At 40.8% G+C, this 17,713-nt stretch overlaps 1 protein-coding gene across 1 annotated transcript in view; it reads left to right on the plus strand.

Moving 5' to 3' along the window:
- LOC132265918 (MOXD1 homolog 2) overlaps nucleotides 1-17,713 on the plus strand; it is a 142,799-nt gene that overhangs the window by 108,839 nt on the left and 16,247 nt on the right. The window contains exons 4-5 of the mRNA XM_059766713.1: nucleotides 7,218-7,373; nucleotides 15,049-15,327. Coding sequence (XP_059622696.1) covers nucleotides 7,218-7,373; nucleotides 15,049-15,327 — 435 coding nt within the window. The remainder of the gene's footprint in view (nucleotides 1-7,217; nucleotides 7,374-15,048; nucleotides 15,328-17,713) is intronic.

Below are 17,713 nucleotides of genomic sequence, written 5' to 3' on the forward strand. Positions count from 1 at the left end.
TAAATGAGTGGGACATTTGTGTGATATTTCCACTAAATGTGACACTATATACTTCACTGGTGTATGCGGCCAAGTGAGGATGGTCAGCGTGGGTGGTTGGACTAGGGGTGGCTTTTGGATGGTGAAATATGCATATTCGTGTATTAATAATTATTTCTGGGGGTGAGCATGTATGAATTTGTAGCGGACAGAGCACCAATAAATGTCACAACGCGAAGCCAGAGAGAGATATTTTTAATAGTGCAACCGTGATAGAGTTTACCGTGTGTTAACTCTATTGAGACTCATAAATTATACATAACATTGCAACACTGTGTCCTGTCGGATATTTTATGATAAATTGTCATTTTTATTTTGGAATTTATTACTCGCTTTTCAGCCCCTCACTCACACACACACACACACGCGCACACAAATTCACATCACAGAGAAATGGACGCGCGGCGATAACATTGGACAGTTTTTTTTTTGTGTTGTTGTTGTTGCTTTGGATATGGACTTGATAATTGGAAAACTTCATGTCACACTGATCATTGTCCGCGAGGGACATTTTAATCAATTTGCACACGCAGAGGTTACAATAAAATTAAATTATAACCTCACCAATTGCTGCCATGCCAAAATCAATGATGGGCTTTTCCTCCCTCTCAAAAACACCAAAAAAAGAAGAACAAAAAATGGCGCGTCAAATTGAAAAACTGCAGAAACTCCGTAGTTTTTGCTGTAGAAAATTGCTTCTACTAATAATTTGTTTATCTAATTGCGGCCGTAGTCAATGTCTAACTTACCACCTGAAGGAATTAAAGCGTGTGTGTGTGAGTGTGTGTGCAAGTTGAGAATTTTAAGCGCAAATGGGTGAGAATAGAGCAATTTGCATTGTGGTAAATTTGCTGAAATAGCACACCATTGCCAGGATGGTTATTCTTCGCCTAGTGTACAATTTTCTGTGAAATATCCTGGGCATTAAATTGGGGGGCAATTGTTATTTGCAAAGTTTCCATGCATGCCCCCAAAATGGGGGTGGTGGTTTAGATGAGTGGAATCAGTTTTCACCTATTGTATTTCAACTCCTCGCCAAAATGGATAATTTTACAATTTCGTGCTGAGGAACAACTTCAGGTGCTATCAATGCAAACAGTTTTCACTAGTTGCATTTTGTGCAACTCTGGAGAAAATTTCCACCCCCCACAAAATACCCTCTGGATGGGGTGGAGATATTTCAATTTGCCTAGCGAACCCGAAAATTCACCAACAGCTTTTCATTGTTTAACGAGATGTTATGCCCAAATGGGTATAATTTATGTTTCACCAGTGAAAAATTGCACTAAAACTACCCATATAGAGTTGATGTATAAAATTTCTTCATCTTCTCCTTAAAAAGAAGTAAAAAAAGGACAAATTCAATGCTGATCGATGTATGAATATAATATAAATCCTGCTGCATATTGAAATATTCAAATTGAATATCCATCCCTTATTCAATTCCCTCGACATTGTCAATCCATGAGCGACTCAGCAACATTCTCTGCACACAGAATCTCCTCCGCAGAACGACCATCTCTTCGAGGTGGAATATCTCAACAATCTCTCCCACTCTCAATATTATGCCAATGCTAAAAGAAATCTTAAGGCATGACGCCCGAGTGATGATTCGTTTAGGTTAGCGCAAGAATGCCATTCAATTCAAAGTGCTTCTCGCTGTCAAAAGGATGGGAATTGAAATGCATGAAAATCGTCCGGAGTGGCAACTGATATGCTTTCCCCAACTTTCAACCAATTTTTATATTGCAAAATCAATATAATGGAAGTGCATTTCACTGACTTTTCCAAATCAAATCCAATATTTACATTGTGTTGAGCTACAAATCATGAGTGCAAAGTTATTTTTTAATAAAATAAAACAATTCATGAAGCTCATTGCAATTAATTTATCCTTTAAAAAATCCAGTGAGAATTACAACGTGAACAGGATTGTTATAGCAGAGAATTTGGCTAAAAACAGGAAAAGTTGAAAAGCGCAAAGTTTTCGCTTCTCGGTGCGAAACCTGCAATCAACGTTGATATTTTCACCCTCTCTGGGAAAAGTGGACTTGTTATTGAAATTTCAAAGGTCCAGCGGCTTTGGCATCTCACCTTTTCACCGTCCACCGCTCATCCCTTTGATAGTCACTCGTCCCTTGCAAAGTCCTCTAGCCATAACGAGCCAGGACGTGCCATATTTGACGACAATTGCTTAACAAGTTTGCATAGAGAGCGCGGTAGCCATCGTGCAGGCTTAGCGTCAGTGCGTCGCCGTCACGAATCAGAGTGGACAGTGTGAGAGAGGGACAATTAAGTTTCACGTTATGAGCCACCCTTTCGTCTCTATGCACTGAGGGGTGAGGGTGGATAGGGAAGGTGCTTTGCGTGCTTGGCTCCGTGATGTTTCCTGGGCGATGTCCCGCTGATCCCCAAAACGACACACACAATTCATAGTCCCTTAAATGAATGATCCTGTCATGTGGACGGCACAGACAGTGGCCATCGTGGCCCCGCCAATAAATTTCAGCACGTGAATCCTTGATGCGTATGAAAATGAAACTGTGATTTTTCCTTTTGCCACACACTCACAGTCAATAAAATATTGATTCACATTTGTCCAATTTCTGCACACACCCTCTTGTGTACATATGTGTGTTGGACAGAATATATGGATTATTAAGCACAAAGCCAGACACTGGGGTGGGATTTCAAACATGATCAAGAAGAAATTGCTTACACACGAAAAAGGGGTCATTCAAACCACCAGAATTTGAGATTAAGATCTCAACTAGGTCTTACGACAAGACACATAGCGTCGCGAAATGTCCATCTTTTTGACTCTAGGACACAAGAAAGAGAAGAAACTCGACTCGAGCTCTCAAAATATCTATTTCTGCTCATAAATTTTTCTTCGACTCGACAGAACAGTCTCAGAAATTCCTTTTATGATTAGCCCTTTAACATGCTAGGCGTACTTTTCATCCCGCTCGCCCAAGTCAGTGCTCTGTGTGGCATTTGTTCACTGGCTTTATTGTTCTCGATTTTCGACCGATGTCGGGCTTGGGCGGACAAAAACCATCCACCTTCCCACCCCCAGAGCGCTTAGTGTCATCCTCTGGGATGATATTTTTGGGGTCGAAAGGGTGAAACTCCAATCCACACACAATATTTCATTCACTGTTTTGTGGAACATCGTTTGCCGGCCCAATACACAGCATTCATTAATGCCAGGCCAAGTCTTTTGGCCAAGGGGAGGGCAATTAATCGACTGACTGCACTCTCGTGGACCAAAAACACACACACACACAAATACACACAGGTTTTTTCCTTCTGACAATTATTATACGTTGAAAATGATTCTCCAAATATAGATGTTATATTCATTAGAAATTCACCATTATTGCGACCCATAAATAAATATATCATTGAGAACGCAGAACGCTTCGCGATGAATTAACAATTGCCTATAAATAATTCGTCCAGTGTAATTAATGACTATTTCATATTCTTTTCTCTCTCTCTCTTGCTTTATTTTTTTCCCCAACACATTTGGAAGTGGAAGGAAAAGCCATCAGGAGCAGACGTTGATCGTTAGATTGTTAAATTTCACAAAATGAGTCACTCTCTGTGACTGTCTTTTCCTCCCATTTCCTTGGTCGCACTCATCATGGACGCTAAAGCGATATAATCAGTCGTGTTGTGTGTGGATTCCAAGCCCGGGAAGTCCGGATGCACTTTTCACTCATCTCTCCATTGAATTGTCTGAATAGTCCAAATTCCACAGCAGCAACCATTCGGTTGACATGCTGTTCAAACCCATGTTCTTTTGAGCCCTTTGCGCGCACCCTGAGACGGTCGAAAAGAGTACACCCAAAACATTGTCAAAACATTCCGAAACATGAGAAATTTCTTCAAATTTTCCAATTCCTCTTCCTCCACTTATTTTCACTTAGGCAAAGGTCACACTTTCAAAATGGGAAAAGGATGTTCCGATACATTTGTCTCTTGATGACGGAAATTTAAATTATCATGTGTGTGTTTTTTTTTTCTTTAAGTAAATCTCTAGACATTCGTTACTTCTTTATACATTAGTGAGCACAAAAACCCAAATAATTTAAAATCAACTACATATCAATATTCCAAAATTATTGCGATTTTTTTGACCATTTCAAAGCAGAATTTAATTCACAAAACCATTTTTACTCTACGACGTATGATTCAAGTGACATCGTGATAAATATGTATCATGATTAAAAAAAAAAACTTCAAATACAACTTGCATTTTTTCGTTGGATTTTTTTTACCAACCCGGATTCATGGTAGTTAATTTCGTTGGGGAATTAATTGATTTCCCCACGTACGAACGTGAATATAAATTACAATCAATGTCGAGACAGTTCATTATTTTACCTGTGAGAAGATGATTTAAATAAATAAACATCTCGCATGGAAGACGCGTGTGTATGTGTGTGAAGGGGCGAAAAAAGTTGCGCCAAGATGAATGAGACGAAGATGGAAGGTGATCAGCAATTAGTCCATCGACTGGATGCCACCTTAATTACACTTACACTGTGAGACACATATATATATAGTGCTTGATGGCGGCAATTGACTGACACACATGAGATTGGATGTATGCTAAAATATATTGTATTGCTTTGAACTCTAACCTCACTGTCAAATCACTCAAGTGCCTATCTCACTTACAACTCTATTAGATTTTCTTTTGGTTTCCCCGCCTCGGCAACACTTTCTCTCTCCCATCTTCGTCACTAATTTCCGCTTCTATTTAGGCGGCAATAAATAATTGAGTTAATTAAGTTGTGCGCCACGATGTACACAGAACTTGATAATTATTTAAGGGAATTCTCTGCTCTTTCTCTCTTTCTCATGTCCCTCTCTCTCTCCTTCCGCGCGCCAGAAAACAACATTTTCTCCGGGGGGACGAGCTGAGAAAATATGATTTCCATCCTCTTTTGGGTGTGTTATATAGAAAAAACATAGCGCTTCACTCGAAGAAACTCCTCTTCAACTAGCCTGAGAAATTCCACAAATTCAAAGAGACCGTCAAGACGGAAAATCAAGAGGCTCGTCAGTGTTAAAAGAAAGAAACACAGAGCTTATTATTAAGAGCACAATCTATATTTTCAAGGAGTGTTTTATCTTCTTGACCCAGGATCAATCTGTTGGAAAATCCTCCAGATATAAGCAATGGTATAGAATGTGAAATATGAAGAGGTCGAATACCTCAAAGAAATAAACCGGTGAAAATTCTTCAGGGAGTCTCTCGCATTCTTTCCCCAAAAGACGCATTCCAATTGCCCTCTTTTCTATCTCCAGCTAATGATGGCCAACGCTACGGCGAGCTCTTCCTCCCGGTGTTGATAGTGAACTTAACCCATTAAATCTGCGGCTTATCATTTCATAAATATTCCCCACCCAGATTGGAAGATGACGAAAATGCGGAGAGTGCCACTGAATTGGTAAACTGGTTCTTCGCGACTGCAAGAAAATATGAAGATGATGATTTGGTATGCTGAGGCTCGATGGCTTATTGCCATTTCTTTCGATCTAATCTTTTACCATCAATGCCTGCAATGATGTACATTTCTTGCTGCAACGCATTTAATTATTTATTGCTACCCATTTTTTCTTGGCCGATCGTCTTTAAGTGCGCCTCTGCTCCATGAGCAGAGAACCCGTTCCGCGGGACAATCCTCTCCATGGCTCGCGTTTTATTTATTACACCACATCGTGTCGTTGTCCAATAGATTATAGTGTGCTCATATCTAGTTTAATATCCCTCCCAAAAAGAGAGAAGCGCAAACAGTGCGGTAGAAGGTGGAGTGGCATCGAAAAATAAACGCCATATATACACCACCAGGGAGAGGAAAGAATGAGGAGAAGGCCATTTATGAAAACACACGCCGAGGTATTGGAATAATCATAAATTTCGATGTTGAAAGATTCCAAGATTAATTTTCGAAACATTTGAGAGAGGGAGCGAGAGAGAGAGCGAGAGAACGAATTAGAATTTAATTACAAGACAGTGGAATGTGCTCAGAAGACCATGGGTAATACAGATGAGATGTCCGAGGCATCGGGGAAAAGAAAAAAAAAGTTAATTACATCTTGACAAACTGATTGTGGTGTCTCCCCAAGTCAGGCGATTATATTTATACATACACACAATCTTCTTCCTCTTTTTTTTACACCATGTTCGCGCGACTGATTAAGTATGGATTGATTTTTGTTAGAAATTGCCATCAGATTGAAGAAGACTTTCCATACTCTCCGTACAACATATATTGATTGCGAAAAAAAGCTCTTTATGCCACTGAATTTAGCAAGCTCGTAAGTCGTGTTCTATTCTTGGAAATCTCATATGTTCTCCCCACATATCTCCACTTTAGCGCCCCCAGATCGGCTTTCTCAGGGAAAAGTGCATGGTGAAATGTGACAGACATGTCTAAGGATATATTGTCACAATGCTGAACATACGGAAATATGAGTTTCTCCAATTTTTCACTCGAATTACTTCAAGCTTCTGCAACGAAAGAGTCTCTGTCAGACGTCGGGTGGTGAAATTGAGGTGGTGGCGGAGTATATCTCTTACAACACTCCCCCCCCAAATGCCGTGAGTGCGCGTGAGGGTGAGAAAGACAAGAAAGTGTACAGAGAGAAAGAATTTCGGAAAAGATTCTATAGTTATTCCTATGCCCGGGAGTTTAGTTTTTGGGATGAAAATGACGATGGATGGAGACTGAGCAATAGATACCGAAATCCCATGGCATCATAGCTGAGGCCATGGCTTAATATTTTGATGGAACACACCGAATGGGTTGGTGAAGAATATCTCTCTGCTCCTATCCCAAAGAACCCATCTATTCTTTGCGTCGCTTCTCCGCAATAATAATTTATTTAAATAAGCCCGAAAGCATATAAATCGAAAATAAAGATGTTCGACTGTGATAAAAACTAATAAAAAGCCACTCTACTGTGGCGATGGTCATAATTCAACTTGATTAATGATTTTTCTCTGTTCTGTGAAATGTTCGTTAAGTAAACTAATAATAATGCAAGATTATGGATTGATTTCTCTCTTCTCAATTCTCTCTTGTTGCGCTCATTTAGCTCCTCAACCAACAGTCTTTAACCATGTCTAATTTCGGGTGTTTTTCTTTCTCTCTCCGCAGGATCGACACGTGAAGAAGAATAGCGATGGTGAGCCTGTGGTGGATCCATCTCAGGACTACGTCCTCCTGCTCGGCTACGAGAATGCCACTCACACTGTCCTGCGCTTCCGCAGGAAACTCGACACTTGTGATACATATCATGACCTCCCAATTACGGTGAGTGTTGCTGGGTAAATGATCATTTGATGGAAAGTCCATTTGCGGAAAAACCTTCAGAACTGACATTGTGTAAAAGTGTTAATTTATCTCGTGTTACTCGATGCTGAAGCAACACAATCTCCCTTTATACTCTTCATCCCCTCTTCAGGGGCACAATAATTCGGTTCTTGTAATTTTAAAAACCATGGATGGAAAAAAAAGGGTTTAATTTTCTTTTTTATGGTGTATATTTCCATGAGTTATTCTTGCTTGAACTCTCTGGACGTGAAAGAAAACTCAATAGAGTCAAGGGAGTGTGCGGAAAACGGAGAAAAAATCGCTCTATAATGGGAAATTTGAGTGTTGTTTGTAGGCAAAATTTTTGAAGCTCAAAAAGGTCACACAGCAGCAGAGGGAGCAGAAAATTCAACGAAGAGATTTCTTTTGTATAACATAAATTAATTGGCACGGAAGATGTGCAAAAGTGGGTGGTTGTTGATTGTGAATTTTGTTGCGGGATAGATGACCAAGAGCAGTGGATCGAGAGTCCATTAAGTGCAGGGTGGAATGGTGGCATGGAGATGCTCAAGATATGGGGAATGTATATAAAATTCCATTAATGGAATAACAACAATAAACTTTATCATATTGTGTGTCGAAAGTTTGAAAAGTTTCTCCGATCTTTTTTTTCCACCCCCTCCCGCAAGGCACATATACTTTTCCTTCACTTCATTGTTGTTATGGAAAACTTTTCCATAATTATCGTATATATACACTTTGATCGAACTGCATTATCCCTTCGGGGTGGCGAGCGCGTGGGTGGCGTGAGTCCGAACAGCGAAGACTTCCGGGGCCATCAGGAGATGTTTTCTGCTTGTACAAATGATGATCAGTCCATCAAAACACCATCACAAAGCCTGGCGGGGGTCCTTTTCTCTCCTCTCCCATTTGTTTTTTCTGCTTCTTCTGCTGCCAAGGTGTTTGAGGATAAAAGGACGCGCGTCTTCGTGTAATTAAAATTAGTATCAATGGAAAGAACCACAGGCGAGAGTCCATGTGGAATTTGTCCCAGAAACTTCTTCTCCCGAGGAGAAGAAACTTTTAACGAGATCCACAAACATCCCCCGAACGGTGTACATTTATTCTTTCGCTTGTCCTCTCTCTCTCTCTCTCTGCATAATCACTCCCCCGTGAAGAGCCATATATATAGCGTTCAACCCCGCAGCGCTTATCATCAAGCGCGGCGTGATGAATAAAATGCGAGCGCGGTATTGTGGCAATATTATTTCAAGGAGGCACACAAACAACTCACCCTGTCAGCGCGTTGTTGTTCATCTATGCAACAATGATGTTAAGTCCTTCCGCATCAGTTGTTTGTCACGACAAAGCGTAAGCTGACTTTCCAACAACCCATCAACTAAAAAACCCTTTCGGCGGCAAGTGCGAAAGAAGACTAAATACTGTCACATAAGAATACCTATTCAATTGTTGCATTGTCTCTTTTCGCTATATATAATAATAATCCCTACAAACATTGGTTCGACAGAAAATCTTTCAATGAGACTTAAAAAAAATTACAAAATATCCAAATATTATTTATATACACAGTAGTGAAAATTAAATTATGACACCGAATTTTGGTGCTCAAAATTCGATATTTCTTTCAATTTTAGAGACATTTTCCTTAAAAGAAGAAATAATTATAATTTAATGGTCTTTCAAATTTTTTTTTAATGAAGTGTAGAATAGGAGCCCAAGTTAATTGTTAATTTCATAGGTGTCCTAACGTAATTTTCGCTACTGTACATACGTGCCGGACTTTTACTTCATTTTCCGCCACTTTCGTGAACAAGTCATAGTGTCTCTTGGCGCTTAGCTGCCTCACGTGACAAGGATATGAGGAGAATATGAAGATTTGCTGGCGTGCCAAGTTGCAATTTAGCAGCGCGCCATGAGAGTGTAGGTTATATGTGGAAATAAGGAATTATCACTTCCAGGTCATGTGAGAGCGCTGGAAAATTCAAATGCAGAGTCAATGGCACCATTAGTTTCAATTCTTAACGCCCATCGTGTGAAAGTTTTATCACGACCACTGGTGAAATTTTAATCAATTTCGTTTGTCGGCTCCATATAGCCAACGATGTGGAGGCTTCCCAGGGAGGCGCCAACAACACAGTGCAAGAGCCAAGAAATTACCTCACGGCCTCAATGGCGATATAGAGCAATTTCCCACCCATTTTCCCCCCACCCACCCACCGCCATGGCTTCCGTCGCGTCGTCAGTGATGTGAAGAAGGACCATTAGGTATTTTTTTGTTTAATCATTTAACCGGCGCGCGGGTTGGTGAGGCCATTGTCGAGACAAGAGAAGAATGGCTAAGGAGGAAAAATCAATTGAACCCGAAAGACCATTGAATAATAGACTTTTCTCTCCATCGACATTCCCCAAATCCATTTATATTGGCTGAGGCCATTTCTCTGGGAAATGGTGGTAAGTGGATGAAACAGTGAAAGAAAGCAAGTAATTGGCAATCGAGGAAATAAAATTTTCCCTCTATGGAAAATCCAAATGCTTAATGTGCAGAAAAAAAAGGAGCCGAGAAGCTGGGGGAGAAGAAATCGAGAGATGGTGCGACGGAGGAGAAGTGAAGAAAAGGAAAAATTGTGCGGAAAAGTGAAGGAAAGGGCGGGCAGGCATTAAAAGCCAATAAGTACTATTGCTCACAAATGGCGAAACTTCTCCTCTTTCTCTAAACTTCTCCACACCAGCATCCGTGCATTGTAGCCGAAGAGAGGAACTTTTACGTGTGCATAATTGGGTCCGTCCTCTTGGCGCAATTTACTGCTTCCATCCGCCCAAGAGAATTTATAACACCCCCTCACACCCGGAGGAACTCTCCTCTGTCTCACTCTCTTTCTCTGGTCCATGCCAATAAAATTTATAAGTGCCAGAAATTGGACCATTTCCTCCTTCTCTCTTTCACTACCCCGCTATCGGATGTGGAGAAGAAGTAGAAAAAAAAGAGAGAGTCACCCGGCACGTAATTTAACCCAAAGGCACACCCCAAAGCGCCGGGCTTTCCATCCACGCGAAAATAAATGACAATTTTGCCATTTCGGCCCATCTTTATTCTTTCAGCGCGCTCTCATCCAACAAAAATTGGAGCAATTGGCGCAAATAGGCGGCCATACTCTCAGTGTCACAACCCTTCCGGCTATTACGCTTTCACGTGGTCATCGACCGGGCACGGGCAATTGGGGTGGAAAAAGCGTGCTAAAATTAACATTTGCGGAGCAAAAGCACACTCTGCTTTCACTATAAAGGCCACTCATTGAGGACTTTTTTTGCACATTATTCTGCAAATTGCTTTGATCATAGAAAGCTGATGGTCATAAATGGGGCACAAGGTGAAAACAAGGGGTGAAAATGTGCCATTCTGAGTAAACCCGAGAGTTGCGAAGATTGCAAATTGCGCCTAAAGATTGTGAATTGCGCCAAAATATTAGATTTCTACTTGATTAATGTCTCTGTAATTAGATTGCGCTAAAAAAAATTGCAGATTGCGCCAAAAATTGCAAATTGCGCCTAAAAATTTCAAATTACGCCCAAAAAAATGCAAAATGCGCCCAGAAATTTCAGATTGCGCTCAAATATTGCGACCAAAAATTGTTGATCACAATTGGCGCACCAAAAAACTGCAGATTTTTCTCAAAAATTACGGATTGCGCCCAAAAATTTCGTATTGAGCCCAAATATTGCGCCCATAAAATGCAGATTTTTCTCAAAGATTGAAGATTGTACCCAAGAATGCTAATTGTGCCTAGAAATTTCCAAAGGACGAACTATAGACATCATTTTCAAGGCAAAGCAGGGAGTTATTCATCACTTTCCTGAATGACAATAGAATCCTGGCCACTGAGCAATTGTTAATGAGGTGTCGTGCAAGAGGCACAAATAAATCCCGCGCTTTTATTGTTAAAATCCACCCTCACTTGAATCAAATGCTCTCAATTCTGAAGGGCTTTTTATGGCTCCCCCGCAGGACGTTAATTCAAATGTTGTGCGCGCGAAAATTGGAGGGTTAACTATGGGGTAACACTGGCGAACGCAATAATAAACCTGCGTGCGTGTTTTGAGACCCGCGTGATAAATTTGTCAGAGTTTATGGCATTGTCGGCAGATTGGATGAGAGATGGTTCATGGCTGAAAATTTTGGCCATATCTAATGGCTTTTAAGGATAATGGTATACACATATATCGTTTGTAATTTGATTATATATACTCTGTGTCACCGAGAGGAGCAAGTGTTTTCACTCAAACCTCTTTGGCAATGACTCCATATATATATATATAGTGAAACCCTGAACGCGATGAAAGCCATTGGATACTGCAATAAAAGGGTGATTGTCAGAATATAATTTGCAAAATATAAATTGCCTGCAAAATTCCGCAACACGTTTTCATGCATGAGGCCACAGGCAAGTACTACCCATTTTGCCATACATATACACACATATTTTCCTCTCTGTCCCTCTTCGGGGGGAGGAAAATCTAATTTGTCCGCGTAAATCATCGCCATTCACATCGGCTAAATGGATTAAAAATTAATCAAACATTGGTTTTAATTACATATGAAAATGCTTAACTTATAACTCAATGAGAGTGATTAATTACACATGCAATTGAATTATGTGGTATAGTTTTTACGGATGGAAAATTTCAAGTTTCGCAAATTCATTCGCGCAAAACTTTCAGCGCACCAAAATCACATTAAACTTCCACCTCCCTTCGCCCCAAACTTTAGGGGTGCTCGCGATGAGGGCGAAAATTTCAATATGAGGATGTTCTTTGCACTACTTTTTAATTTATGGCTACTTCACGTGAAAGTTTTTCTCTCTCTCTTGGCTTCATTTCACTTTCAGATTTTGCGTGTGAAAGAAGTGTTTAAAGTCTTGAATTTTCACTTCCTTTTGGTGTGCCCTCTTTGGTATAAGGAAAAGAGGAAGAAAACGATGGGATTTCCAGACACTTCTAAAAGCTTTCCGGAAGCTTTCTTTCTTTTTTTCGTTTTTTTTCTCTTTACTATTCGTCAGGAGAAATGGTCACAAGCTCAATGTTTCACCCAAGCGCGCGTCTTCCTAATCTCGGCTTTTTGCAGCACTTTGAGCGTACAACATTCGAGGTATCCCATCAATTCAGCTTACGCACCCCTGTGCGCGCTTGACTTGAAGGTGATGGCAGAGGAAGGGCCACAAAAAAAAGAGGCACTGTGAAACAAAAGAGGATGAACAAATAATCTCGGATTACATAGGTAGGTTATGTAAGGAGGCAAATAAATTGTTGCATACGGAGGTTTACTATTTTCACTCAAAGTCTGCGTAGCACCATTTTTATCTCCCTCGAGCGCGATTGCAAGTTTACTTTTCCACAATGGCGCAATTCTCGCACTGGAACTTTTCCACACCGACTTTTCCAAAAGACACACACAATCTCCAAGACTTGGTATATTTGATGCGGAAAGTGCTCGGCAGTGGTACACATGTACAGAGCGATGGCATTTCGAGAGGGGCTGGGGCAAGGATGGCAAAATTGCCAAGATGTTATCAATGGCGGTGTCTTTTCTTTTTAACATTTGAATGGTGTGTCTCTGCGCTGTAATGCCATTGTGTGTGGTCCTCTGCGAGCGGAAATGTTTCCTCATTGACATAATTCTGTCTCGATTGGGTAACTTTACCTATTACAAACTTTCTGCCACCCTCACCCATTGATTTTTGCACTCTTCCCACCCCTCTCACCCTCTCTCTCTCTCTCACTCACAAATACCAATTTCTGTGTGAACAAATATTCACTGAGTCACACAATCACATAAAGATTCAAAGTTTAGAAAACGAATTGCTCGAATTGGGACTCCTCATCCCTGCGCAATGTCCTCCAGAGAGAGGCCCGTAGAGCACGAAGTCGCAAGAAGTTTTCTTCAACGAGACTATTTGAAGCTGTGACATGTCGATGGAAGTTTCCAATCCCTCACACTCTCTCTCTCTCTCTTTCTCTGTGTTTTGCCCAAAAAACCCCCACAGTAAATCCCAATTCGAAGCTCAAAAGCAATCGAGGGAGAAAGAAATCCTCCAATGCCTTTTCCCAGGGATAAATTTACATTTGCAGTTTGTCCAATTTCACTCCCCCTCCCCCTCCCCCACCTTTGGAACACACACATACACACAACCCAAATCCAATGGCTTCAGCATTAAATAACCAAGCGACAATTCAACAACAAGAGCAAGACATTCCAAAATACACAAGAATGCCAATTTGCAGTTTCATTACTCCACTAAAGAGCTTTCGCATTCCCTGGATGGCTCGCTCTCGCTCTCTCTCTGGATGTGAAGGGTTGCCTCTTGACGAGAGTCGCTGAAAGGAAGAACTTTCCATGAGCTTTTCCGGGGGATGCAATAATAATGGGGGTTGGGGGGAAAATTCTCCGGGAAACTCGAGCGAAAATGCAATTGAAATTGCAAAAACTCTGTACGATGACTTTGTGAATGGGGATATTAAAAGTAAGGGATTAATTATAAAATGTCAAGCAGAAATCTGGAGAGTTGAAAGTTTGGGGGTTGTACTCTGAATTAACAATGATAAGACCAAAAACTATTAAGAGTTCTTCAGGGGCACAAGGCAAAAGAATACAGCTGCATTTCTATGCATCTGTGTCACAAGTGACAAACTCTGGGTTTATTTATTAGTGAATCCATTTATAAAGATATTCCCAAGAATGTAATAAAATTTCAATGGATCTATGGATTTATTTGATTTTATATATATGAAAAATCCCATCAGACATCAAGCCGTTCATAGTTTAGTTTTCAAGAAAATCATCTGAAAACACACCATAAATTTCTCGTAATGGAATTGAGCAATTCACTTTAAGTGTATCCATCAATTGAAACCCTCTCGATATACACTCTGTGCATTCGTGATTTTGCTGTGTGTGAGGAAATGTAACACCACATTCTGAGCATACATATATCCAATGGGGATGTCCGTTGGTGGGGTGTGAGGGTGGTTTCCGGGTGCGGGTGTGTTGCCAAGTGAACTGGAATGGCATATTAAAAATGTAATCTAAGCAAATGTATGTAGATGTAGTCGACTTGCAGTGAATAAATTATATTGAAGAAACATATTCCATGTTTCACGATGACTAACCCTTGTAGTGGATTTCGGAGTGTGGAGATTAAGGCCATAAAGAATGAGGATTTCAGGCGAATATGAGTGCATATATTGTGCTAAATTGAGAGATTTACCACACAACCTCGACTGCGTTTTCCCCCATTCGGGCCGAATATCCTATTTTGGGGGTGGCTTTTCTGGGGCAGTCGAGGGGCAAATTGATGAGTGACATTGATTGTCACTACCAGGAATAAACAATTGACTCAATTAATGAATGATCTGCAGAGTAAAATCACGCCGTGTGACAGGTGACCGCGAAGTTGACTGTACTGAGAAATTCACTCTAACTTATGTTATATTCATGATATGTTGCCCTGAATTAAAACTGAATACACAGATTAAAATCCCTTGGAATTTTCATGAAAATTATGCGCGCTATTTTCTAAAATTTTGCACTTGACAGTTTATTTCTCAAATGTTACGTTGACTTGCAATGAATTAATGTTTTGATAAATTGTCTGGCTTCCAGAATGATACCATGAGAGTGATATTTATGTATCACGAGAACGAACCACGACGCGGTGCTGTCACGCCTGGCAGCCTGCCGAAGCCTCTGGAGGCGTATCGCGGCTACAGACCACTCTTCCTCACGCAGCGCGTCAGCCAAGATGCCATTAAGTTGGACCTGAAGATCAGAACGCTGGAGCTGAGGAATCAGGATGTGGAGCTTCCGCAGAGCGATACCACGCTGTATTGGTGCAAAGTGTTCAAGCTCACCGATATCAATAAGAAACATCACTTAGTCAAGGTATGTGTGTTTGTATGCAATGACATTCAGGATGTTCTGAACAATCCCAACCCCCTCCGAATCCCTTTGCGCCTTGCCTTTGACTGGTGGGGAGAATGAAAAGCCGATTGTTGCCACCGCCTCCCTAAAATTACAGACCCAGAGACAAACATAAGGAGAGAAGACACAAAGGGAGGTTCTCAGTAAATGTTTGCCTATTTAGGAATCGGATTACAATTCTGTGTGAATTTATTGGACTGGCAGCTATGAATAATATTTCCATAGTAATGACAACTCTGACATGTTGGAGAATGTTGGGTATTAGTTTCTCACAAATATTAATAAATGCATGACTTGTATGCGGAAGGAACTCGATCAAAATTCAATTGTACTTGGCTCTAATTATTACTAACATGTTGGCTCAACCGACACACACTTCTCTTCAACACTCTCCATAGCCCAATTACCAAGTATGGCCTCTGCCGGATGTCATATTATACAAATATTGCTGCAGAAGCTCATCATTCAGGAAGCACTTCATATGGCATGAAATTGAGACGAACAAATATATTCATGTATTGAAATTACCGGCAGAGGTGTTGATGAATGATAAGCTCTGAATGCTTTTGAGCAATCTTCAGACCGATAATTGCAGTTATCTTAAGGCTAAGAAAATCATTGAACACAAATTTGAAATTTTTCTCATTTTCTCCAATGCACAGAATATTTCTCTGAATAGAACTACAAATTGTGTCTGCTGATGGTATATTGTCAGAGTTCTCACAACTCCACCCACACACTGAGCAATAGCGTGGTTGATTCCTATTAAATTGCCCCGAAAGTGGGGAAAATCAATAAGTAAAATATTGATATTAGTTGAATATTATGTGCAGTAAATGGCATTTTAATGGGTGGGCGTTAGTGAAACTCACTGACATTCTGTGAAGACAACTTGAGGGCCAACCAGACTATGCCAATGCCTTGCCATCAGGTCACCCCACACACACAAATTTCACAGTCTCAACATAGCGTCGATGATAAATCAATAGGGTGGCACTGAGTCTCTCCCTTGTCGTAATTCTCGCGCTGTGTACAATAAATAAGGCCGCAGTTTTGTTGCGCTGGATTCCCCAAGTTCGATATCGCTGACCACGCCACATCGGATACCCCCAAAAAGTGGTCACCTATTTCCGCCCGAAGCATTCTCATATCCTGCGGGGATGCAGGGCTCTCTCTCTCTGTTTGCCACCCTCCGATTGTGTCTGGGGAATTTTTGAAATATGTGCAGAAACCTCGGTTGATGCACAGAAAAACCATCACAATCGGAAGACACTGAGAGAAAAATATATTCCCAATTTCCGGTTCAGGGATTTTTGCTTGTCTGTAAATCTCCACGGAGAGGGAATGTGCACTAAAGGGGTGATCATTGCACTGAAAAAAGCCTAGTATAATGACTGTTGCTCAGTCTCAATACGAAGACACGTGACACCGCGAAATGTCAATCTTTAGCAACTCTAGATGCAAGAATCTGTTTGAACAAATGAAGGAAAAGATCTCGTGATGCTCTGAAATGTACAGGAAAATTGAATTGATTAGCCTCACATGGATGGAATGAGGTAGAATGCTGGGGGTAATTCCTCTCGTGCTGAGGACGAGGATGATGAAGATGCGATGGAGTGTCTTCCTTGCATACACGCTGGTGGAGAGAGAGAGAGAGAAGAAAAGGGGAAGAGGGTAAAAAATGCCCGGAATTCCTCGAGAAACCCAGGAGATATAAGGATAGGAAGAAGAAATTAAATATGTGTGTGCCCAAAAAAGGGTATAAAAATAAGAGATGCACGAACGGAAATTTTATTTGTTCTTCATGAATTGAGACTTATTGACTATCACAGGAAGCGAATTCCCTATTTTCCCCGGCGGATTTTATTTGACTTGAGAGAGAAGACAGCGAAGAAAGGCACACACATACATATTTTCACTTTCACAAGCTGTTCGCGCGCCAAAAAAGTCGTACAGGCGAATATTTTAAAGTATGATGATTTTTCCATAAGTCCTCTCCTTTCGCCTATTCGCCGTGTAATTTTGCCCCATGGTTGAAAATTTAATCAAAATTCTTGCAGCGTATAACATACATAATTACTTTGCTCACCCCCGCGTGCAATGCCAGCAGCAAAAGTTGAAAGAGCGCGCAGCACAAGAAGTGGAGAAGCGAAAGGAGCACAAAAAAAAATTAATCACGACTTTAGAACACCACTTTCTCTCATTTCTATTCCTGTGCTCTCGTCCTTCTCCAGAGAGAGAGTCCTGGCCTTTGTAGAGCTCGCGCAATATTAAATGATTTTCCTTCCATTAGCATTTTCTTCTTTTTTCCTTTCTTTCTCAGGCGCAAAATTGTGTCTCATTGTTG

This window comes from Phlebotomus argentipes, unplaced genomic scaffold (genome assembly GCF_947086385.1).
Source record: "Phlebotomus argentipes unplaced genomic scaffold, Phlebotomus argentipes genome assembly contig_5, whole genome shotgun sequence".
In the NCBI taxonomy this organism is placed as follows: Eukaryota; Metazoa; Arthropoda; class Insecta; order Diptera; family Psychodidae; genus Phlebotomus; species Phlebotomus argentipes.